General features: G+C 40.2%; 1 protein-coding gene across 7 annotated transcripts in view; it reads left to right on the top strand.

Moving 5' to 3' along the window:
• anks1b (ankyrin repeat and sterile alpha motif domain containing 1B) overlaps positions 1–24,670 on the top strand; it is a 262,428-nt gene that overhangs the window by 105,364 nt on the left and 132,394 nt on the right. For 5 of the 7 annotated variants that reach the window (XM_008289208.1, XM_008289209.1, XM_008289206.1 and 2 more), the window contains 5 exons: positions 1,838–1,913; positions 5,112–5,213; positions 9,992–10,114; positions 11,099–11,286; positions 18,863–18,997. In XM_008289208.1, the coding sequence (XP_008287430.1) occupies positions 1,838–1,913; positions 5,112–5,213; positions 9,992–10,114; positions 11,099–11,286; positions 18,863–18,997 (624 nt within the window). The remainder of the gene's footprint in view (positions 1–1,837; positions 1,914–5,111; positions 5,214–9,991; positions 10,115–11,098; positions 11,287–18,862; positions 18,998–24,670) is intronic. The other 2 variants (XM_008289214.1, XM_008289207.1) reach the window with 1 other exon arrangement.

Here is a 24,670-nt window from a genome sequence, read left to right as displayed (position 1 = left end):
TCTAGTCTTTAGTGTCCCAGATGGACGTTCTTGCTTCCAGCAAGGTGCACAGGGCAGTAGGTTCAATGTGCAGTTGAGACATATAGAAACATTAGATGGAAAAGTATGGAGTCTATTTGGACCAGTGCAACATTTTGTGTCATGAGTTGTCAGCGTTAATATATGGTTGTGACTTTTGACCTTGAGCACACAGGAAAACTCAACTATATTATCTATGTTTTATATTTGGTTATTTGTAGTGAGAAATTATACTGTTTACATTATGAATTACAGTTTTAAACAATTTCCCTAATCGATAGCTGGCCACATTAACAATGAATTATCTCAACTTTGGCTCTGTTACATGAAGAATAGTTAACTAAACACAGTCTTCCACTTTAAATACCTGTAACAGTATTAATCTCCTTGCAGAGCTCTTTAGTCATAAAGGTTTTATATCTAAATAATCCTCGTATCTGATCTACATGATGAAGCGACTTGTTCCCTGTAGTTAACGTTGGTCCAGCTGCTTTAAACAGCTGCTCAGCTGGATCTGATTTTCACAAATACTGTCACAGCAACTTTATCAGTCCAGGAAATCTCTCAGTATTTACTGCCACCTCTAAAATTAATTTATACTCAGAGGAGAGCGTTAGCGGCTACTGCTGCTCTCTGCTGGCAGCTGCTCATCTCCAGGGATGTGTTAGCATTCGAAAAATCCTAGTTTAGTGTTAGCTTGAGCCCCAGGTAGCTAGGAAAAGCAGTCACCAGACAATTTGATGCTGCAGAGTTCATCAACACGACAGTTAGCAGTTAGACAGCTGGGAGGTGCACTCGTTTTGTGCTTCCGTTACAGGCTGTCGGCAAACACACCTGTAACTCCATCTCATTATACAGCAAGAGGTAAAACAGCAAATACACATTTTCTGACATGCATGTCTCCCGTCTTCTGCCTTATCAGTAAATATGTTTTTATTTGATTATGGCAATTAATCAGTCAGTAATTAGTCATGAGCATTGTGAGTTCACATCCATGTTTACTTGCTTCTAGTGTATTTTAGAAACATAGACGCGCGTTAAAAAAAAAAAAAAAAGTTGCCCAGTTACCTGATCCTCTACTTTATTAATCGTGGTTATATAGTGATGTTGTAAAAGACAACAAACAGCACACACATAAAAAGGTGTCGTATTTATGTCTGATTAGTCACATGAAGCCACAATGTGTCTGTAATCTAAACACAAGTCACATTTCATTTTTCGACAACAGTTCCTCATCAGGATCCCAGAATTAGCATCAGCTGTACAAACATAATTCTACCCTCCCTGCCACCCCATGCTGTGTGATTAGACAGCTGTTACGTTTTCTTATTGTGGGTCTGTGTGTCCTTGTCAGTGTTATCGTCTCCTTTATCATTGCTGATCCAAGATGAAGCGCTTACAATGGCCCTCTGCATGCTAGTTTCTATGTGTTGCATCATATCTGTAATATCCCCATTAGTAGGACTGGAGGCTGATACAGGCCAGCGCACGGTGAAGGGAAACTGGGATATTTCCACAACGGCTCCAGCTGCTTGTGTAATGGCTTGAAATCTGTGTGGCCTCATGCTGTTTGCAGGCGAGGCAATGTGACTTCTTTTTAATCTCGCCGAATCTCTTTCATTTAACTGCCGGAGAAAAGGGGAGAGATTGTATCAAATCAAAATATTGTCTTTTTGCTCCCTTTTAATCCCTGGGCCTTTTTTGTGTAATGTCTTTCGTGCTCTCAATCCACTTACGTTTTTGATGTCTATTTTTGTCTCCATTTTCAATTGTTAAAGTGATGGTGTATTAACACACGTGCTCTTTCCATCTCTTGTAGACTGAGAATGGCAGTGCCCTCCATGAGGCAGCTCTCTTTGGGAAGATGGATGTAGTTCGCCTTCTGCTTGACTCAGGTGGGTCTATAAATATATCCTAGCAAAACTGAAACTGCCTGTGCTTGTGTGTGTGTGTTTCCCTTGTTTCCCCCTTTTATTTAAACCTGCGGCTAGAAGCTCCACATGTTTTGTTTCTGGTTCTTTGTTTCTCAGATTGTGGGTTGAATTTGCCCTCAGGTGAACTGCAGGCATCTGTCTGCTACATTTCTTCACACTGTTAGAAAATCCTGGACTCTCAACTTCATTATAGTTTTGGCAGGTTTCCTCTTCAGCCCAATCAGCAGGATATGATGTCTTGTGTCTTGTTTTGGAGATGCCACTCAGTGTGACAGCTGGGTCAGAGGTTAGCTGGATAAATATTGGCCAGAAGTGACTCCTGAGGGACTCGGCTCCTGTCTGACTCATGACTCATTTATAAAAAGATGATCATGAAAGAATAACAAGACACTAAAAACGTATAGAAGACAATTGTTTAAAAAAAGAACACCAAAGTGATAGAACTACCCTACAGAGGCTGAACGTTGTTGTCCTTTGATACCGCTGCCACCCCCCACCCACTTTCCTTCAGCAGTTCCTGTTTCCTGCAGGACTTCCTCTGGGTGGCCATGTTCTTGGCCTCGACTTTATTAACATCCTGGATCAGCACAGGACTGAGCTGGCTGGATTCATTGAACTTTAGCCCTGCAAAGCTCAAACATTGGGTGTATTTGTGCAGCGCGAAAGGCGGAGAGTTGCTGTAGGGATGTAAGATGGGCAGCCAGCCTTTCATTGTCAAACCTGTACTATGCATGGAAACAGCTTTGTCATCTTTATGCTTCCACACAGGCATAAAGACGATTTGTTCATACGCCGTCCATACGTACATCCGCAACATTCTTATAAACACAATATGTCTTAAACACCTGAAGGGAATTTGGCACAAGTGCTCACTTGAACTCAAGGATATACTGATTAAAATTCAGTGGTCAAAGTTCACGTTTCTAACCTGACAAAACACGTTTTTGCCTGTAACATCAGAATTAATATGATAGTTATGTCAAAGTTTTGCACCAATGTTCGATAGGATGAAAGGAAGACATTTTATTTCCAAAGGGTTAAAGGTCAATTCTGGACCAACATCAATGTGAAACCACAACTTGCCTTTTTGGTGAAGACATACAAACATTAGGTGGTGATATTATTTTGGGTTCAGCTTACTTTTATATTTATTACTAGTGTGTTTAGTAAACATCAGGGTTTATTCTTGTCTTAAGGCAGTAACGTGTCAGAACAGAGAATATCAACTCCCCCCTTTTTTTTTTTTTTTTTTTTTAAGTTTTAGCCATAACACATGATGTTCATTAGCAGATGGAATTTGTTCAGTTACAATGAGAAGGATCATCTGAAATGCATGTTTAGCAGCTGTTAGGATTTAGTCTGTAGCAATTTAAAGGTGCAATGTGTGAGAATATGAAACAATTTATGTGGTGGTATGGTTTGTAACTTAATGTAAAAAAAAAAAAGAAAAGAAAAAGTGACTTCCCAACTTCTTCTTTGCCCAGAACAGCATGTGGTAAGATTTCTATGTAAAGGACTCTGGACAAATTTTCAGAGATAATCCAGAGGATGTGACGTTAATGCTCGCTCTTGAGTGCCTTGCCTTTGTTCTGCTTCCATAGAGTGCCAACTGTGTGCAACACTAGCCAACATTAGCTTAGAAATGGACACCACTTATGTCAACAAACACCTGACTCACAGAACAGCACAGACTTCAACACAAACTCCAAGTAAACACAGAAAACACCAAAAAGGTTTCATCTGGTAAAGCCCGTATGGACAAACAGGACTGTGACTAAAGTTGGGGAAGAACTCTGGTCAGTGTAGCATAGGGCATTCAATTCAGAGATCAAAACAGGAGAAAAACATAATTTTAATCAAACTATTGTCTCATACTGCCAGACCTGTCTCCACAATGTATTTGACCTCTGTGCCAGTGCTGGAGAGTCTATTGTCTAAAATATAAGTTTATGGTGAAATTCTGATTACAGTGTAATTTAAGTGACCTCACCTATCAACATGATCCTGGTCAATCCTAGTCATAGTTGTGTATGTCTTCTCACTGTTTATGTCACTGGCCACGTTGCTAGTTTATTCCTACCTACAGAGTGCTGCCACTTTGGCAAAAATGCTTATTCACTTTCTTCTACAGTTAGAGGTTCACATTCATACTATCATCATGTCGGTGATGAAAATATGAAGCTATCGTCACTTTGCCTAGTTTGGCATAAAGACAAGGTTTTTGTGTGGAACTATTTATTGGCCAAGCGGGGACTAGTCAACTCTTTAAGTCCCAAGTAGTTGCTTGGCAACTGTTCCCTGCCAAAACAATACTTTGGTAGATAACAGCCATAAAACGTCAAAGATTTTATGTAAAAAGAACATCAACAATGTTTGCTAGTGAGTCTTAGAGCTACTGGGGTGTGGATTTTGTCACCTTTTGACAGAGCCAGGCTAGCTGTTTGATCATCTTCCCGCTCTTTATACTAAGATGGGCTTACAGCTACTGGCTTTGATTGATTGATTGATATCCTTTCTCTCATCTAACTCTTTTCTCAAATACACATATACATACAAGTCATTTAAACATGAGCTCAATACTTTTTTCATTGTATTTATTTTATTTCTGCTTGAGACAAAAAAAATCTGTAAAAATTCTATGAAGAATAAACAAGGCTAAGGCAGTGAATAATGCAAATTAAGAAAGAGAGAGTCGGGACAAGTCGGCTTACATCAGGTTTAAATGTGCTCTCTCTTGGTTTTATTCATTTTTCTTTCATTCATATCTTATGGTGCCCAGCAGAGTGATGGGAATTACATTTATTTTTCATTCTGAATTGTGTTCACGAAAACAGGAAGGTATTAAACAGGCAACAATCTGGTGAGACCTTATACCAGAAAAAAAATCTAGGAATCCTTTGATAACTGACATGCAGTGAACCTTGTTGTCTTTTTCTGCACACTACCAAGTTTATTTGTTTGTTCTATGCATGAATCTTGTGCATTTCATTGTCAGGGACTGTGTCTTAACATGGTAAACGCATGTGTTTCTATTTGAGTATGTTTCTTTCTCTGTGAAAGTTTGCACTTGTCTTGTTTCACAAAGTAACGTGTGCTTATTGTGACCATTGCCCTGCTGTTTATGTGCACCAAAACTTATACGGTATTCGTGTGTTTCAGGAATTGACACCAATCTGAGAGACATCCAAGGGAGAACGGCTCTGGAGATCCTGAGAGAACATCCTGCACCGAAATCCCAGCAGATCACTGCTCTTATCCAAGGTAGGAGACATACACACACTAATTAAAATTTAAATTTAGACCAATCTCACATTAGAAACGAGGTCGTTGCAGGCAAAAATGATGTACGGTGAATGTAATACAACGTAACAATAACAATGCCATATTCACTTTTTAACAAGTTCTTTAATGTAATGACTAAAATCTTACAAGTGCACAAGCATCTACAAGTGTCAAGATTTCAAGGTTTACACTAGAGCTCTAACACACGTGACTTTGCAGGTTCATTGTGCAAATTAATGCATTTTTGGAAAAATTTGCATCATCTGTTCAGAGATCAGTAACTGATAGCTCATCGTGATTGGCTGTATGAGACATTTAAGACAGAATGTGGTGAATGGTGCCGAGTAAAGCCTTTGACACTGTGACTGTGGTTGTGAGTGGATGGCATCTGAGAAATCTTGTTTTCCAGGAAGTTCATTTTCAGTTGGGAAACAATGGGAGCCTCCTGTATGTGTTTGGTTGCTGCAGTGGGAGAGTGGACTGTTAACGTTAGCCGTGATATTCCCATAATACAGTCGTCTTCGCAACTTTCTTTCATTGTTCAAGTGACTGAGCTGGGTCTTGAATTAGATGGTTATACATTTGCAACAAAAAACAGTAAAGCCAGATCGTTTTGTTGAAGTGTTTAATATTTGTAATAGTACAAATCACAGTTGCTTCAGGCTGTTCTATATGATATTCAGGAATCTGCACAGTGATGCAGAAGCAGCAGTGTAACTTAAAAACTTCTGTAAGATGTGTACTGGTACATGTTGCGCTACATACTTCAGGATCAAGATCCTCACATTGAACTTCGCTACTTTGCTATTTAATATTCTCCTTTCTGTTAAGGTTAAAACAGGTTGTACAGCACAGTTTACATCCAAGTATACACAGTGTGTTCAAGTGTGCATTGATTAGGTTTTCATAACGCTGAAACTGGGCTTTGCTTGTGGACATTTTTGCTGAGCATGGGCTTACTACCACTTGGAGATCCGGGCATTGAAGTAACCTATTTATTTAGAACCTCACTCAGGACTTCAAAGGTAGCAACTATTCTTCCTGTGGTTCACGCAAGTAAAAGTTCCATCTTGATGCAAAACCTCATTAATATATAATACAGCAAATAAACAAACTGCAAGATAAAATCCAAAGAAATACGACTTTTAAGTCTCTCTAGTCAAAGCAGGATGCTCCACTAATAGGAAGGACCATTTTGTGGATTATCACGTATATAGAAGTTGCCAAAATTGTCTTTGCTCGACAAACACTACAGTTACAGCCAATTGTTGTGAAGATAATTGGTTTACTGAACACTATATGAGAGAGAAAAGAAGTATACTACCATTGGAAGCCTTTTTGAAAATACTTTTAAAAATTGGGTAATTTTCTGCCAAATGACTAATATCACATGCACATCAAGATGGCAAGTGTTGGCTCACAAAGCCAGACACTTTCCATGATGCTACTTAAAATTTTACCTCCCAATTAAACTATATTTAACCATTAAAGTTACAATTCAAAGCTGTACGTTTCTACTACAGTTAGAAAACATTTCAATAGAAAAATAAATATGATTTTCTGTGTTTTCACTTTCCTCCACCTGTGATTAAAATGCCTGCTTTTGCTCTCATCCTCACTGCAGTGTGTTTTGTGTGTGACCAGTGATTGTTAGTGTGAGTTTGTGCCGCAGTCCCTGGGGACCCAAAAATTCTCCATATTGCACCTTCTAAAGACAGTGTTGTCCTGAGGTGATTATGAGGTTCAGTTTGAACGCTGTAATCTGTGGCTTGGAGGCTTTCTCTATCTGTCATTGTGTAATCTGTGGGTGTATGTTAGGCATGTAGTTACAGATGATTTAAAGAGAATGAGATAAAGGCAGACAGAAATGGAGGGATAGAGGGATGAGGAGAATAAGTCAGAGCCAAAATTAACCACGAATCAGTCTTAACTAGGAGGCAAAGATAGACGGAGAGCAGAGAGTTGAGTCTCAGGAATGTAACAAATTGGCCACAGTTAGAAAATAACAGACATAAAGCTGACATTAAACCAGGAAAAACAGTGTGATGCAAAGGGCAGAGCAATTTAGATGTAATTGGTGATTCCAGCTTCCCATTTCATGTTTAGTGCTACAAAAATCTGAGATATACAAATAACAAAGAAGAGGCAAATCATGTGCATTTGTTTTAACACTTAACACAAAGCTCTAGCTTTGACGCTACTCAATATTTTGACATAAAGAAAAGATCAAGTGATTATGTGTAAAGTGAAAGTGGTTGCTTGTAGTGAATAACCCACCAAGAGCTTTCTCTTGATTTCCTCTCAGCTCTCTAAAGGATTGCTGCATGTTGTAGTTCAGTTTTATAGCGCTCATCAACCAGCAGACAGACAAAGTTATCAGCATGCTGGTGAACATTGTGGGGCATTTAGCAGCTGAACAGCCAGAGGAGATAGGAGTCTCAAGACCAGTGACTAGTAGAGACCGTTACAGCTAAAAGGGAAATTCTGATTTATTTATTAAATTTATCAGGTGGTCAGACTTCATATGAATGGTAGCGGTTCAAATGTGCTGAATGTTTCCTGACACGTTAACTGCAACAACATTATCGTGCCACACAACAGTTCTGAACCCTCGAGGCTTCGTCACTGAACCTTTGTGTCCCTGAGGTGTTTGGCAGTGGATCCTTTGGGTCCTGTGAGTTGTGAGGTGGGGCCTCTGCGGATCGGGCTTGTTCTGGCACCTCCTGTGGATGCGATTGGGATCTTGGGAGTTCGAAGGCAGAGTCAAGGGCTTGGGCTCTTTGTCGTGTTCCTTGACCCGTTCACAAGGAGTGTTTCTAGTGTGGTGGGGTGCGTTATCCTGCTGGGGAGGCTGCTGGGGTTGGGGAGTGGCATTTACATGTAGGGGTGTGTTTGGTTTGTAATCATGTTAAAGCCCAATTCATGCTTCTAAGTTCACGTTTTTGCATGTGTACGCATAACGTATAATTCGTCATCCGCCCAACTTTGTGAGAAACACTCCGCCCTACAAGCACACTGGTTGTACGTGCACCAGGAAAACAAAAGTCCCTAAAACATAAACTTTGTAGTTAGGGGGGGAGATTGTACGAGGAGATTCTTGTTTATCCTCACTTTTGTAATTCAACGTTAAGGAAGTAGTCACCGTTGGAATTTGGAGGTGCTTTGATTTGTAAATCCTTTCAGTCATCAACCCTTTGATTATCTTTACATCTCTGGAGCCAGCCAACTTAGGTCGAAGGCAGGGTACACCCTGGACAGGTCAGTATATGTGTTGTGTTTTGTGCTAGTTTGTTCCAGCTCTTCATTGAAGCTACATGATGGATACAAACCATGCACTGCATCGTATTCATAGCAGCACCACTCTAAATAGATGGTTATCACACCTTTTCCCAACATTGGGCTCAATATATTTGGTGTCTTTGGAAGGTTTTCATCAAAATTTAAACTGAAGTTCTGTGAGTTTGACTCAAGCTTGGACACAAAGGAGTGTAGAGTGACTCCTCAGGTGGATCAGTGGGGTTGAAGATGTTAATCCAGCTGTCTGGACTTAATTCAGCATCCTCTATGTTCTGCTTTTCACGTCCTGAGCTGTGCAACTGAAAAGACCTTTATGCATTTTAAAATGTCAAAAATTCACACCGTAGTAGATACTGGTCAGGAATATATAACAGTGGCCATCAGAATCTGATCCCACTAAACCGGAGATGGAAACAGAAATCTGGAATTGAGCATAAATGGGAGTCTGAATTTGTGTGTGAGAGCGAGAAAGAAAGAAAGAAAGAGAGAAAAAGGACACAGCTGTGACTTGGTGAAAAGATCAGCTGCATGCCATTTCCTGTTGGAGAGGAGATGGAAAAGGACACACACGCGCACACACAAAGAGCAAAAGACCTGTCATTTACTCAATTGTACCAGCTGAGAGGCTTTCTGGTTGCCACAGGCACCTCGTTATGAATAGATTCTCATTTGATTTACAACGCACGATTCATCCTACTGTTCAAATTAACAGTTCACTTTTTACTGCCCGGCAGCAACTGGTTGTGTGCGACAATACGGTGTAGTAGTTTAGCTGTAACACGGGTCTTCTGCAGTTTATGGAGAATCAACTGCTAAAACAGCATAAATCTGTCAAAGCATTTTAATATTTCCTTTTGGAGGCTGATACAAATTACAATACTCATTATAATTGTATGCAAATGATCATTTTCGAGCTGCGTGCCAGTGTTCATAGAAATAAAAATACCCACATACACCTACACTTTGCTGACATTAACAGGCTTTCTCATTAGAACTCCTGATTTGACTGTGTAAGCATGTTTGTGTGCTTTTTGGCTGCTAATGCGTCACTTAAGCAAGTTTATTATCCAGCCTTGTGCTTGGTTTCTGCCCCCACACCTGAACCTGCTTTCACTCCTCCTCTTCCTCTTTCTCGGTATTTCTTTACCCACATAATGCTCTCTCTTTTGCTTTTATGAACAGCAGAGTGCTTTATTAGCAGAAGCCGTGAAGTGAATTTGCGGTGCGGGGAAAAGTGCGAATTGAATGCAGCACAAGCTGTTTACCATGCTGATGGCCGTGCTATTATATTGATCTGGTAAAATGCCTCTGAGATTCTTCTCTTCTGCCGCCCTCCCTCCTCCATCACATTCTCTTCAAAAGTCTTCTTCCGATCTCTGCCGTTACGTATAATCTGCCCTCTTGTCTTTTAACATGTCTCACTGCCATCTTCTTACCCCCCCATCTTTGTGTCTTTATAGAGTATATGATGGACGAGATGGAGAGGCGGAGTATCATGGAAGAACCTGTCCGGAAGTGTCCAATCCCTGCACCTCGAACCTCTGTCCCCTCACCTGCTGCCTCCCCATCCCTCAGACACAAGAGTAAGTACACACACAAATTCATGTAACAAGCACAATATGACTAAACTACTTTAAATGAAGAGTCATGGTGACTAAAGACACATTTGAAATGTTTCAACCCTAAACAGAGGAAGCAGTAGAAAATGAAATGTGATTTTGAGAAAGGGACAGAAACCTCTAGTAGAGATACCCATACTGGAGAAAAATACATTTTGCATGAAATTCACAGCACGTTCTTTGAAAGGGATCTGCATAAAAAATTTATTCATATGAGTGGAAGAAATATCGTGTAACTCAGCAGTCTTCTTTCATCCAAATCATTTGCACATTAATGTATGCTTTTCATAAAAATCTCTCTCTAAGCTCGTTTTGGGGGAATTGTTTACTTTTTGTAATATGTGTAAACAATGCTATATTAAGCCATCCACGGAGAGCAGCTCCTTTAGTGGCCAATCACATGTACTGCCACTCTGTACAGCCGTGCATTTACCCTGTACAGCACTGCCCCCTGTGTAGTAAATCCAATCTTGCAACAAGCTGGTTCCTGCTGATCAGCTCTCCTCTCAATGACTGTCAGCAGATACCATAATTACCTTGATTACCTCTGAGACTCTTGGAGGGAGGCGAGAGAAAGTGATTAGCACAGTTTGCTCTTCGACACTGGCCTAAATGCGACAAATCAGTGATGCAGGAGGGAGACAGAGAAGGAGTTTTGCAACCACTGGTTCTGTCTCTGCTTTTTGACTGATGTTTATTAAGAGAAACTGAATAAATGAACCCAATTTGTTGTAGTTTCATCTGCACTCTACATTCTGATTTGGTGGTTAAAAGTCAAAGAGTCATTTTATGGTAATTTTTGATGGATTTTTGATGTGTGCTTTCATCAGTCACAGAAGGTTATTTCATCACTTTTGTATCAGTTGTGATAGGTTCTGGTGATGCTATAAAAGATGTTTGATATTTCTCTTTCTCCCCTCCCTCCTGCCTCCTCTTTGTTCTCCCCAGATGATGCTGTGACAAGTGAGCTGTCCAAACTGCTCCACGAGATTAAAAAGTGCCGGGATAGGGACTACTCCTTTGAGGAGCTCTGCCACACCATCTCCTCTCACTCCATGGACAGCTTTGGCAGCGGGCGGCTGTCTGATGAGGAGCGCCCAGATCGGCCCAACGGCACCCTGACTCGAATCAGCAAGGTACTTTGCTTTGTTATGACAGAGGCTTGGTGTTTTTGAAAGAATTCATGGGTTACTTTCTCCTCTGGCTCTGCTGCTGTCTTCATTTTTTTATATCATATACTGCCCAGCAAAGACAGGAAGTTGCACTGTGAGTTAAAAGTTAGAGTGAAACAGTTAGAAAAGTGATTTCTTGGAAGAAGAAGAAAAAAAAAAGTAACTATCAACAGTTCAGATAATCACTTAATTATTTAGCTCATTTAACAAGCAGAACTGTAAAAAATTCTCTGTTTAAAGTCTCTTGAATGTGAGGATTCGCTGCATTTCTTATTCTTCATCTTTGGATTTTTAACTACTGGTTATGCAAAACAAGAAAGCTAACTGTGTCTCTTTGTTGAGCTGCATAATCCATGAAAAATTCATTTAAACTTTTCTGCAATGCTTCAATTTAATATGACAAATGTTTTTCTTCAGTATCACTTCATAGTTGCTTCTCATCACATCGGTCAATTCTGCCTCCAATCATTGGTCAGCTGCAGTTAGAGCTACAGTTTTAGTCAAGGCAGCAGCAGCAGCAGCAATGTAACTTACCATGGAACAAAATGGTGGTTTGTATACAGTGCAGAGTTTCGATGACACACCACAGCAGTACAGGGCAGACTCCTGAGGAAAAAACACACAGGAGATATTCAGCGTGGAGCCCCTTTACATCTAATTTACCATTCGTCTACTCTCTATGCTCACATATATTGTATTTTAATTCCCTTTATTGGTTTCTTTTGTCAGACACAAGAATGGATATGAAATAAGACCACATGTTAACAAGCAGTCACTTTCAAGCTACTGTTCTGCATCGCTATAAAACAGATTTCAGAACCGTGATGCCGCCTGACAAACTACAAACTGACAAACTCACCATAGAGATAAGTTAAAGACGATGGCTGTGCTGTGTAATTCATATTTTCATAAATTTTACCGCTACCAAGTTGCACTACTGACTTAAATAACAAACCCTGTTTTCACTCATTTTTATCACGGTGGAGTTTTCAGTGGACAGTGACATACAGTTAATAACATGAACTGTTTTTGCAAATTGATTTATAAGATTAATCAGCTAATTGGTAAAATTGTCAGTTGATGAATAGATAGAAAAATACTTATTCGTGGCAGCAAAATGCAACCCAAACAAGAGAATTTTGTGTGTGTGTGTGTTCAAGAAATCATAACAATCTTTTAAATGAGATGAGATTTTTATATTGGTAATACACTAAAGTTGCTATAAAGAAGCTTTAACTAATGCAGCTAATATAGCCGTCAAAAAATAAGTCAGATCTTTCAGTGTGCCTTTTATCCGTACACCTGCAGATGTTTGGTTTTATATAGAAACTCAAATCCTGTGTTTCCATTGTGTGTCTTGCTATCGAAACCCAATGCAAAGGGTCCAGATGTGTTGAGTTCTTTATGTGTGCAAGACGATGTTCCTTGGTTAATTTCATGCTTGTACGTTGCCTGTTTCAACAACAGAGGGCAGTATCAGACAGACTGATGGCAGCCAGCTGGCTGGCCCAGTTGAGTAGCTGCTTGTTGTTACAGAAACACACCTTCTGTGTGTTTGTTTAGAATTGTAATTATTATTTGTTTTCAAACAGCTGTTCAGAGCCTGTAGACAATTTTTGTGGATGCTTATTCCCTCTTATTTGGTGTTTTTCAACTGTAATATTGTTAGCAACCAATTCCTTTCTCCACAATCTCTCAATCACACAGACAGAAGAAAACTGATTAGACTTTAATGGCTTGGAGTTCAGTTTAGAGGGCAGAGGGCAGATTATTATCAGTATTAGCTGACCACAGAATCACAGCTGCAGTTTGTTTCCAACAGCCTGCGCAGTGTGACGAAGAGACTGATTTTTTTTTTTTTTTCAGTTCCTTTGGCCAGGAAATAAGAAACTGAGGTCATCTGTCACACTAACCCCCCACCTGAGCCTTTAGATGACACACACATGCTCAGACACATACACACACACTCACACTGAAGCATCCAAAGAAATGCGACTGTCTGTGCCTCCTGCCTGCTTATTACGACATGTCTGCTTCTATTTTTCTTGCTATTACTCTCCCTCTCGCTCAGATACAGCACACAGCTCAACGAAGGAATATTGTGACACTGATCAATAGCTCATCATTTTTCCAATTTCTTTAATAGGCTGAAAATGAGCATAAGCAAAGGCATGTTTACATACAGTGCAGCAGGCGATCAGACCGCCTGCTGAGTATTACACCGACGTGCATGTACGTCGAACGCACACACCTCCCCTAACTTAGGCTGTAATTATCTCGATCCATCTTGTGTCTCTGTCTCTCTCTATAAGTACCAATTTGTATTCTATTACTGACATTCTCGGTGTGTATGTGTGTTTATGTGCCCCTCGGCTACTGTCTAAAAATGTGGCCGAGGCCTTTAGTGTGTGACCTGACGTGTCTATTACACATGAATAAAACATGTAAAAACCCACAACAGCTACACACACACACACACATTCAAGAAGTTTGCAGGCTTCTTTCATTACCTTGGTGCCCACTGTGAGGATCAAGTGAGAATGGAGATGGATTTTTTTGTGTGTAAGAGTGTTGTGTAGTCAGATGAGCAGTGGTGTGTGCATTCTCAAGGGTTAGAGCAATATATGTTGGCAAAAACATGATCTCACTGCTCTACTGACAATAAGAGCATTTTCTGCCGATGTTCATACAATTTCTCAGAATTGATCCATTTTGCACGGAAATACAAGAGCTGCGTTGAGACTATTGCCGATGTTATATTTAATGATGTAGTCCAGAAAATGTGAACAAAATAGATTAAAAAATGCTCATCAAATTGCAGATTCTTTTTTTCCAATCTGCAATCCAAACTACTAGTATCATAGTTACAGTGATATAAAAGCATATTTTGTATTTTTACTCCCTGATTCGATTGACTAGATTACTTTCTGTTTTCCTCTCTGAAGCAGCATTTGCCCTGAAAAACCAATTTATCCACTAACTTAAAATATTCAAGACTCATTATTTTCTGTTTTTTTTTTTATTTTTATTTTTTTTTAAATTTTTGACAGAAAAACAATGAATTTGTTCATTTTTTAAAAACATGTTACAGCAAGAAAGCTGGAATTAACAAGCCATGCAAACATGCTCCGGTTTGCCTCTTAGCATTGTAGCTTTAATGCTAATTAGCAGAATCAAAACTGAGGGTTTAATGTCATCAATGAAAGAAATGGGGAAATTGAAATTTGTTCTGGTTGTGGCATCAGCAATGCTTTCGACCCTGTGAAATCAGATGTTTACGCTAGAAATATTTCTTATCTGATCAGCTGAAATGCAAAGAGAATTATTATTTGAGAAATTCTCCCTCTGCACAGAGTTAGGCTTTTCTCACTTAAATTTGTACTTTCACTTTTTAGAATTATTAGAATTTCAAACAAAATCACCTTTTAATTTGTGTTTTTGCCCCTTTGACCATCGACACATCGAGTTGTTTTTTGGTGTCATATATGTTCACACCAATAAATCAGACATACAATCATTCACCACACAATCAGAACATCGGAAGGAAGGATTCTTTTCTTTCAAGGCATAGAAAGCTTATTATTGGTTAAACTCATCGAGCTACTTGGAACAAAGTCAACACAATTTCCCAGGGATGATAGGCATCTCTCTTGTAGGACCTGGAGCCTATTCTGCATTCCAAAGGTTGAGAAATCAGCTCCTTCACACTGAAACCTCCTACCTGAGAAGCCCCTATAAATAAGCTAGAACTTAGAATTGGAGCCACATAAAGACAAAAATACGTTTTATCTGCACAAATATACTTTTGGGACAAGTATTTTGAGGGACCCTGGTACTAAAGCAGCTCCTGGTTTGGATTTTCTCCATTTTTCTGTTCCACTTTCTTTGTATAACTGGAAAGCGAGCTATGTTGTCACAAAAGAACTGTGCTTTTTTGTGTGTGTGCCTGTATTCACCAGTTAGGAGTGAAGAAGCAGACAGCAAATATGTGGTAAGAGAGAGGAGGGTTTGACGTGCAACACAGCTCCTCCATTGCAGTTTGGTGGCATGCAGTCAAACCATTAGGCTGCAAGATTTTTTCTGTCAGCAGAGAAATGTTTAAATGTGTGGGTTGTATCTTTGTAAAAAAAAAAAAAGTGATTTCAATAGATCCACTTAAAAATTCCTCAAAACATAAAACAATGGGCCTGAAATGTATTGCACTCGACTCAGATCAGATTATAGTATTGATCAGATTTTTAGTTCCCTGTATTTTAATGAACTGATTTTTGCAAGCCTTCAGAAGGCACAGACACAAACACATGCTGTTGTTGTTAAGTAGAGGAAATTACCTAAACTGTAGTCTATCCCTTTAAGGCAATCCCATCGACAACTAATGCAATATTGATCAGTCCACGGTAATGAATAATTAATGGTGTCCTTTCTATCGAGCGCTGGCTGATATCAGATTTTTACTGTAACGAAAGAACATATTCATTGTTCATGCATACAGTGCAGTATGTGTGTGCGAGGACTGCAGTCCATTTTAGATCAATCAATATCCCAGTGTTGCAAAGGGCCCTCTGCAATCTGGAGCGATTGGTGACCTTTTGCTTTCAGCCTCATTTTCTGCCTCCATCTCCAGTCTCGCTGCAGCTCTTTTGCTCTTCCCATCTGTCTTTCTCTCCTTCTATGATTTCTTTTGGTTCCGCACTTTTCTCCTTCGCTTAAACGTTATCTTTCTGTACATTCATTGCTTCTTCAGCATGTCTCCTCACCTTGTTTTCTTTGCACTCTTGCTTTCTTCGTTTCAGATAATTACTCCGCTGTCATTCAACCTCCCTCCGTTCTCCGTCTCGGTTTTTTTCTATTGCTGCTGGTGAAAGCTGTATGAAAGACAGTGTGGTGGTATTGCTTTGTCTATGTAATATGCCGTGATCTGCGTCTTCAGCTGGATCATATGGTTCGCTGAGACATCAGCTGGGCTGTATCTGCCCTCTGACACCTCATGCCACAGAGATGATTCACACAGCTGTCCCCCGAGAGCCAGAGAGCCTCAGGAAAGGACACTGCGTGCATGTGTGTGAGCTTAAGTTGTTCTGCCAATACTGCACCTTTCTCACTAACTCCTCGTGGCCTTTAAAGAAGGGAGGTGAAAGTATTTCTGCTTGTTATAATAAGTGTGAGTTTGCTCACAATGAGCTTCAGCGTCTTCACAGAAGGGAGATTGACTACTGCCATACAAATGTTTCAAGAAAATAAAACCAGATGTCAGTGAAATCCTGGAAACGTTCATTTGGATTGGAAACAAACAGCCCTGATTTAGCCAACCTGCAGCAATTTTAATTTGCTTGTAGAAAAATAATGTTAATAATTTTAAACCCCAATGACTGCAAGAAATATATTTTGGGGAAATATTGGTGTTAATTGTTTTTTTTTTTCTTACCCTGTGAAATTAATTTTGCAGTTTTTCTGTATAAGTACCATAATGTAACGGAGACACAACGCCTAAATAAGGTCACCTAATGAACATGAGAAAGCACATATGTTACCAAACTGTTACTTACCTGCACATCCAACAATCATGGAGCAGCATTACCGTTCATTTGATGCCTTGTGTGTATTAGTAACTCCAGTGTTCACATTTCTGACAGAAACATCAGAACCTTTAGTTGCTAAATTCTCCACAATAGTCACCAGCTACTCCAAAGCTTTACCTTTCTATGGTTTAGTGTGACAAATGCAACCAACAGTGAGTTTATCAGAGCTTTTTTTCCTGCCTCCTGCTGCAGGTGGGAACAACACTATTATTGTTCGTTTCAGGCGCTCCAGTCATCAGTCAGCTGCTCTGGACCAATCAGTGGCACCTGACAGTGCTTCAAAATACTCTTTGTCCAACTCTCTCCCCCCCCTGTCAGCCAGCAGACACCCCCCACCACCACCACATTATTTGGCTTATTCCATTTTTTTTCCCTCCTTCATGTTGCTACCAACTGAAGCAAGGTTGTAACACCATCACACATTTTCAGTTGATCCACTGTTGCAGTGAAAATATTCTTTAGAGCTGCTTTAAAAATAACCTCTCTTATGTCATTGTGTCTCCTCTTAAATCTATTCTGTTCAGAAAAAAAAAAGAAGTGTGAATGCCATCTGTCTTTAGAGATGTTGGTTTCATTTCCCTGGTCTTTCCCCTTAAAGACCTCATATAAAAATCTATTTTTTACATTGTTAACATGTCCATATGGTGCTTTTTTATATGGTTAAGGATATATCATGAGCAAAATAAGCTGTCAGCACCATGGCTGAGCATTTCCACCTTCAGACTGCAATGTGCTGATGACAGGGATTCAAACTTCTGGGATTTTAGCCTGTCAGCTTGCGGTGTGGGACTTTCTGTATCATTATTTTGCCTCAGAATTGCTTTCTGTTTTAAACATCCATCCATCCATCCATCCATCCATCCATTATCTATACACCGCTTAATCCTCACTAGGGTCGTGGGGGCTGGAGCCTATCCCAGCTGACTCAGGGTGAAGGCAGGGGACACCCTGGACAGGTCACCAGTCTATCACAGGGCTACATTTAGAGACAGACAACCAAGCACACTCACATTCACACCAATGGACAATTTAGAGTCACCAATTAACCTCAACATGTTTTTGAACTGAGGAAGCTGGAGAACCCGGAGAGAACCCACGCTGCACGTAGAGAACATTCAAACTCCATGCAGAAAGATCCCGGGTGTCCTCACCAGGGCGCGAACCGGCGACCTTCTTGCTGCGAGGCAACAGTGTTACCAACTGTGCCACCTTGCAGCCCTGTTTTAAACATGCATGGCTGAATTACTTCAACTTTATAACTTTAACTAGTTTTACAGTGTTTGAGTTGTAGGTGAGCTGGTGTACTGAGCTGCAGTGAGTGGAGAAAATGGCGCATTCTAGGTGAAGCAACAACTTAGTAGGAAGGGATTATTTTCATGGGGAAAAAAACAACTTCTAAATATAGCTCTGACAGACACAGATGGGTTTTGAGGGTTTAGTCAATGACCAGAGAGAGACTTTAAATAATGCAGTTGTTGATGAAGTTTCTCTGGGCTTGGAGCTCCTCTAACCTTTGAAGTCCTTNAGATCCCGGGTGTCCTCACCGGGACGCAAACCGGCGACCTTCTTGCTATGAGGCAGCAGTGCTACCAACTGCGCCACCTTGCAGCCCTGTTTTAAACATGCATGGCTGAATTACTTCAACATTATAACTTTAACTAGTTTTACAGTGTTTGAGTTGTAGGTGAGCTGGTGTGCTGAGCTGCAGTGAGTGGAGCAAATGGCGCATTCTAGGTGAAGCAACAACTTAGTAGGAAGGGATTATTTTCATGGGGAAAAAAAAAAACTTCTAAATATAGCTCTGACAGACAGAGATGGTTTTTGAGGGTTTAGTCAATGACCTGAGAGAGACTTTAAATAATGCAGTTGTTGATGAAGTTTCTCTGGGCTTGGAGCTCCTCTAACCTTTGAAGTCCTTCCTACTGGGCAGCTGGGTAATACTTTTTTGGTATTTGTGTTAGCAGCGGCCAACCCCACCTCTCGCTACAGCCATGGAGGAGGACGAGGCAGAGAAGAGTTGTGGCCCCACTGGATTCTGGGAGGCCCTGACTCCTTGCAACGGCTGCCGCAACTTGGGCTTTTCCAGCCTGTCGCAGGTACGTACACACACAGATATGTACAGAATTAACCTATCACTCTTGATCAAATGAGAGTGAATATTGTCATTGTAATGCATTTCTAGTGTGCGCAGAATGGAAGTCATATGAAACAATGATCCTTCTTATTCATCCTACATGTAGCATAAAGCAACATCTGCGCACACAGACACACATAGCTTCCCGACAACGAAATTCTAGACGAGCGATGCTGCCATTGTTCTGAGTGAATGCTTTCACTGGTTACCTTGGGAACACAGCGAACGAGCCGTCGCTGGAGAGACCAGCTCTCCTGGCAGCTCTGGATGTTCTGCTCGGTTTCTGTCCCTCTCTCGCTCTCCTCGTTAGAAATTTTAAAAAAAATCTTCCCGTCTCTCTGTTTTTTTAAGCCTTAATAAGCAGGGCTTTGAACTCTGAATGAATAACATTCAACTGAAATATGTGATACAAAGAGATTACAAGAAAGGTTAATCATTTCCTGTGGGATAAATGTAAATCTTGCAACAGCAAAGGGATACGTGGCAATTGACTAGCCTGACATGTAGGGATTTACTGACCAAAATCGCGGAAAAGCAAGCTAAATCCTAACTGTCGTCTACTTCCTAGTACTCCTGCTGGATCTCTCCTTCTTCCTTCCTGCTCACTCTGCCCCGCACCCTGTGTGTATAAGTGTGGTTAAGTGTGTATAGATGAGAGTGTTTAGCGGTGAGATGCGTGCTGGCTCAACCAGCAGGACATCTGACATTTACAACACAACAGACCCTCTGTCTTGTGTACTGGCAGCCTGCCGGACTGACTGGCACTCTGCCTGGAGAGGTTTCGCACCTGGATGTGTGCGCGTGTGTGTTTGTACTAATGTGTTGATGCTGACAAAAAAAAAAAAAAAACTGTCCATGTTAAAATGTTTGAGTACACATGTGGGTATATACAACATATTTGGTGTCATCAGCTTTGTGCGTGTGCAGATTTGGCATGACACCATCCTGAGTTTGTGTGGGAGGGTTTGGGCATGTGTGTGTGCAAGCATCGTAGAAGAGGAAGGAGCAGAATGGGAGAGGAAAGAAATATTAAGTTGTTATTGCATAATTAAGTTAGCGCCATGCTAATTTGCCCTGTATAATTGTAAGTTAACAGAGTCAACATAAACAAAACATCCTTTTGCATCGCCTCTGAGCATGAAAGACCAACTGAAGAAGCTCTCTGCTGTAGTCGCTACCATTATTTCTATCTCAATCCTTTGTTCTTTTTTAATCCACGTGACATCTGTCAGCTTAATTCATCTATATCCCATGTTCATCCTTCTGTCTGTCTGATTTATTTTTAACTTTATGTCTGCAAAAGTGTGTTTACCTGTATCAGTTGTCTGAGCGTTGGGTTTTCTTAGTTGCCCACCTGTCACTCAAGACTGTCAGTCAACGTGTTGGACTTGTCTGAGTCATATAGAAAATAGTGTGACTCACCAGGTGTAGACTGCAGGTAAAACCTTGCCACTGGCTGTGCATTTCAAGCGGCATTCTCCTCCTGTATCCTGCATGTTACCGTTTGCAAAATTCACTTTTCTATGGAAACACCCACCTCCTAGCTAGCAGCCTAAAAATGACAAGTTTTGACCAAGACTTGGATTGTGCAGTAAGACAGACCTGTTTGGTTCTCCTCCTACAGTTTGCACAATGCATTAGCGCGATTATTATGGGCTGAATTCTCGCATAGTATATTATTGGACTCCCACTTGGTGGTGGTATCCTGCATCAATACTACAAGCGTAAATGTAAAAGTTAAAAATGTAATTGTTATTTAAAATTTTTCCCGTTACGTGTTAGAGATTTTCAGAATTTGCCGCTGGGCTCACTAGTTTGTGAGACAGGGTTGTGTTTCTGTCCTGCAGTCACAATTAAACAATGTTTGGTCATAGACAGACACTGCTACATCAATCACACTGACTGAAGTGACTGATGGTTTGCAGTTTTTATGTGCAGCCACCAGTCATGTTGTCAAATCTGGTCAGACAACACCCACAGTCCCAGTAAAGCAGTTTAACTGAGATACGAGCGTAAACTTTTATTTAATCATAACTAAACATATTTTTTCCTGTATAACTTTACTGTGTCTTATTTATATGTTTTCTAGAGAAACCGACTGCACATGCTTAAACTGGAAACAAAACACTGACACATTACGGCTCTTAAGGTGACGTTTCAAATTGCAACTTATTATTACCACCTCAGTGGATCTTTAAGCAGAATTAGCATTTGATGTTTCTGTCATCAAGCAAATGCCAACATTAACTCCCATCCAACTCTAAATTGCAACAGGACTCGTGCCCACCACTACAGAAAAAAACTTTTGGATCAGTGAGAGAGAATTAAAAATTTAAATTTGAGGGCTGGAAAACCAAAAGAATGCCCTGAATACAGCAGCACATAAACTTATGCTCCGCTTAAAAAATATTGCCAATCTACAACAAACTACCAGATGGTTAAAATGGATTGTATATAAACATGTTAAAACACACCTGACATGGTTACTTTAATGAAAACCTGTTTCCAAGGTTGACTTTCCTCCTGAGATCTCATTACAAACACAAACTTTTTAGAATAATTAAGGGAATTTAGACACACATCAGCTTTTTCTACATTTTACATTCTGAACCTGGCTGGATGCCTATGTTTTTTTGGCTGCGTGGGTAGCTGTGTTTAGCTCACCGCCAAACTGTCATTTGTGCACCTTAAGCTACTGAAAATAATGAATTTCAGAGCACAGTGCTGCTGTTGTCGCTCTAAAAGGGCCATTATAGGTCCACCTTAGAAACAGCTCGCAGTATAACATAATATATTAAACAGCACCACAAACTAAAACCTCCAAAACGACCATAAAGCTGAGTCCACCTCGAAAACACTTCAAACAATAACTGAAACAATAATTGAGAAAGATCCCTCTGAAGGCAGGTGTGTCCAATAAACTGGCAACTGAGTGTCTGTATAATTGTAGATGTGTACATCTGGATCAGAGTGCACATGCATAAGTAATAAGTGTGTCTCCTTGGTGGTCATTTCACTGTGTGGGTCTTATGTCGTACACATGTCTGTACTTTGTTTTAGATCATCCAGAAAACCTGACGGTGCTGAGGATGCATTGCTGTCTGTCACATGTCTATATTTGTGTGTGTGCAGTTGTCAGCCTGCCTGCCTGCGTAAGGAAGGTTCCCCTTTTAAGACTTTTCGTCACCAGCCACGGGTTTCCTCCCACCACTGCCATGTGAATGCAGACTGACGCCAAAGTGTGTGTGGAGGTTTCCTCTGTGACACAGGTTTAAAAAAAAAAATGTTCAAAACTCACTTGTAACAACCTTGAAATCAAAATACAAACAGAAGAGAAAGAAGAAGAAGATAAACAAGTGCAAGGAAAAGATACAGATAGAGAGAGGTTTTTAGGGTTGCCAGGCAACACAGAAATTCATGAGATGCCATGCGTGGGATGTCCACCATTGATAAATATCATTCACCATCAGAACAGCTGCGTCACAGTGCTGCACACTCGCACACGTCAGCGTTTCCTGATCGTCTCCCAGCTTTTTTCCTCTCATTTCACTGTCTTTACTTCCTTCTGGTTGTTCTTCCTCCACACTCAGTCAGTTCACCTTCTTGAATTTCTGTTTCTCAAGCTCTGTTTTCCTTCCCTGAGTAGGTGGTTGCTGACCTTTAATGTCAGGCAGTTTGAAGGAGTTGAGGGGGGAGCAGGTCTGTGTCACGCTAGCACAGGTTAAGATCAGAAGCCATGAGAGCCCTTGAAGATGTTAAGGGACATCAAAGGCAGGTGTTTCTGAGAGGACAGAGATTATGTGGACAGCTTTAGAAGCAGGTAAAGGAAGGACTGTGTACTCTCCCGTTTGAGACCGGGTGAAGTTTGGGACTTTAAATATTCATCGTGACTTGTCAAGTTGTACAACATTTTTGTTTAACACCTAATTTGAATAGTTCAGTGTTGTTGAGTGTTTAAACAATACTGCCATAATTAGGGATGGGTGTCGATAAGATTTACAGTGCTGCTTATCCAGCAGGTATATTAACATATTTTTGGTATTTTTTCAGACAACAGCACAAAATAAATTGCAAACTTTGCTTTATGTTCCCTCTTTGCTGTACTTCTCCCCTCTTTTGCTCTTCACTGTTCATCCATGTTTGTGTAGTAAAGCCCCATGTGAAGGCTGTAGACTGACATGCATAACATACCTGGAGATGAACCTCAGGTTAGGCAGGCAAACTGTGCATTTCTCTGCTTGTATGAGCTGAACTTTGACTAAATGTGTCGACAGATTTATCATGTTTCTTTTCTTACATGTAAAAGTTGCTCTTGTGGCAACAAATATTGTCAGCATCAGCTCCAGTTAAGTGTAGCCATGCTTTTGAATGTTTGCTTCTCTCTGCCTTTTTCACCAACAGCAGTGTTTTATGTAGCAACAATAAATAGGAAACACATTAGAGTAATTTCCCCAAATGCAGAAACGATAATGTTAAAGATTAACCCAGAGGCCCTTTAAATACTAGCTTTTGGTACCCATCCTGAGCTGCAGTAAAGGATGTATAAAGGGATGTTTTGACTATCTTTTTGCAGTCTTTATGGTAGGTTAAAATATTCATATTTCCCCAGCAGACATGAGAAGGTTATTGATCTTCTCATCTAGCTTCTGCCATAAGGTAAATGCTTTATTTTCCAAAATATCAAACTTTTCCTTTAACAAGTAGTTCATGTTAAAGTAAATAAAGTTGTTGTTTCTTGCAAACTGTATTTTCTGCTCTTGTATCGAGCAAAACACTTTTGAATTTTTTTTTGTCTGGCAGCAGATGTGAAACTTTGAAAACAGCTTCATACAGCAAACTCAGCGGTAGTGAGAACAAAGACATACGATTCCAAAAACAAAAGTTAGACGGGAGGCATTGTAGGAACAAATTTACCACAGTAGGAAGAAAACTGGATTCACAAAAGTAATGACTGGCTGGTGAAGAGCGACATTGTGCCTCAGAAGCGTCATCAGAAAAATCCATTTTAAATCAGTATAGAGGGTACAACATAGTAGTTAATCCAACAAACATATTCCACAGGAGTGAATGAAACACAAAAATAAGCCCTTAGGAGACAAACAGTGGGCTCCCTTCAAATGTTGTATTAGCAACGTAATAGCCTCAGACACAATAATGGATAGCTTAGTTATCAATAAACTGATGGCAGAAAAATTCAATAAAAAATGTAAAAAAAAAAAGTCACAAAATCGCTGTAAAATAGATCAAATATACAGAGAAACCACCCATAAGGGCATTTGAGTAAATGAAAGACGACTGTCAATGACCTCATGCTGCAAAAGTAGATGTAACTAAAAAATCTAACGCAATCACATCATCCTTGATCGCTCAGTCAGCTTGCATTTGTGCCTTTTCTGTTAAATCAAACCGCAAATTTCTTTCGTAGCAAATGACTCATTTGTTGTCTGTTGTTGTTTGGCTTTACCGCCTTCCTCCATCAATACCAGGAACACAGTTTGCCTGTAGAAACCATAGGTATTAAAGGCATTGAAACATCAATATCCTGTATGAAAAGTAGCATGTCCTCCTTCAGAAAACAGAGTACACTGCCATATCAAATAGTTGACAATAATCAGAAAACATTTGGATAACTAGG

Source organism: Stegastes partitus, unplaced genomic scaffold (assembly GCF_000690725.1).
Source record: "Stegastes partitus isolate 25-593 unplaced genomic scaffold, Stegastes_partitus-1.0.2 Scaffold599, whole genome shotgun sequence".
Lineage (NCBI taxonomy): Eukaryota > Metazoa > Chordata > Actinopteri > Pomacentridae > Stegastes > Stegastes partitus.
The sequence above is the reverse complement of the archived record's forward strand: the minus strand, read 5'-3'. Positions and strand labels throughout refer to the sequence as shown.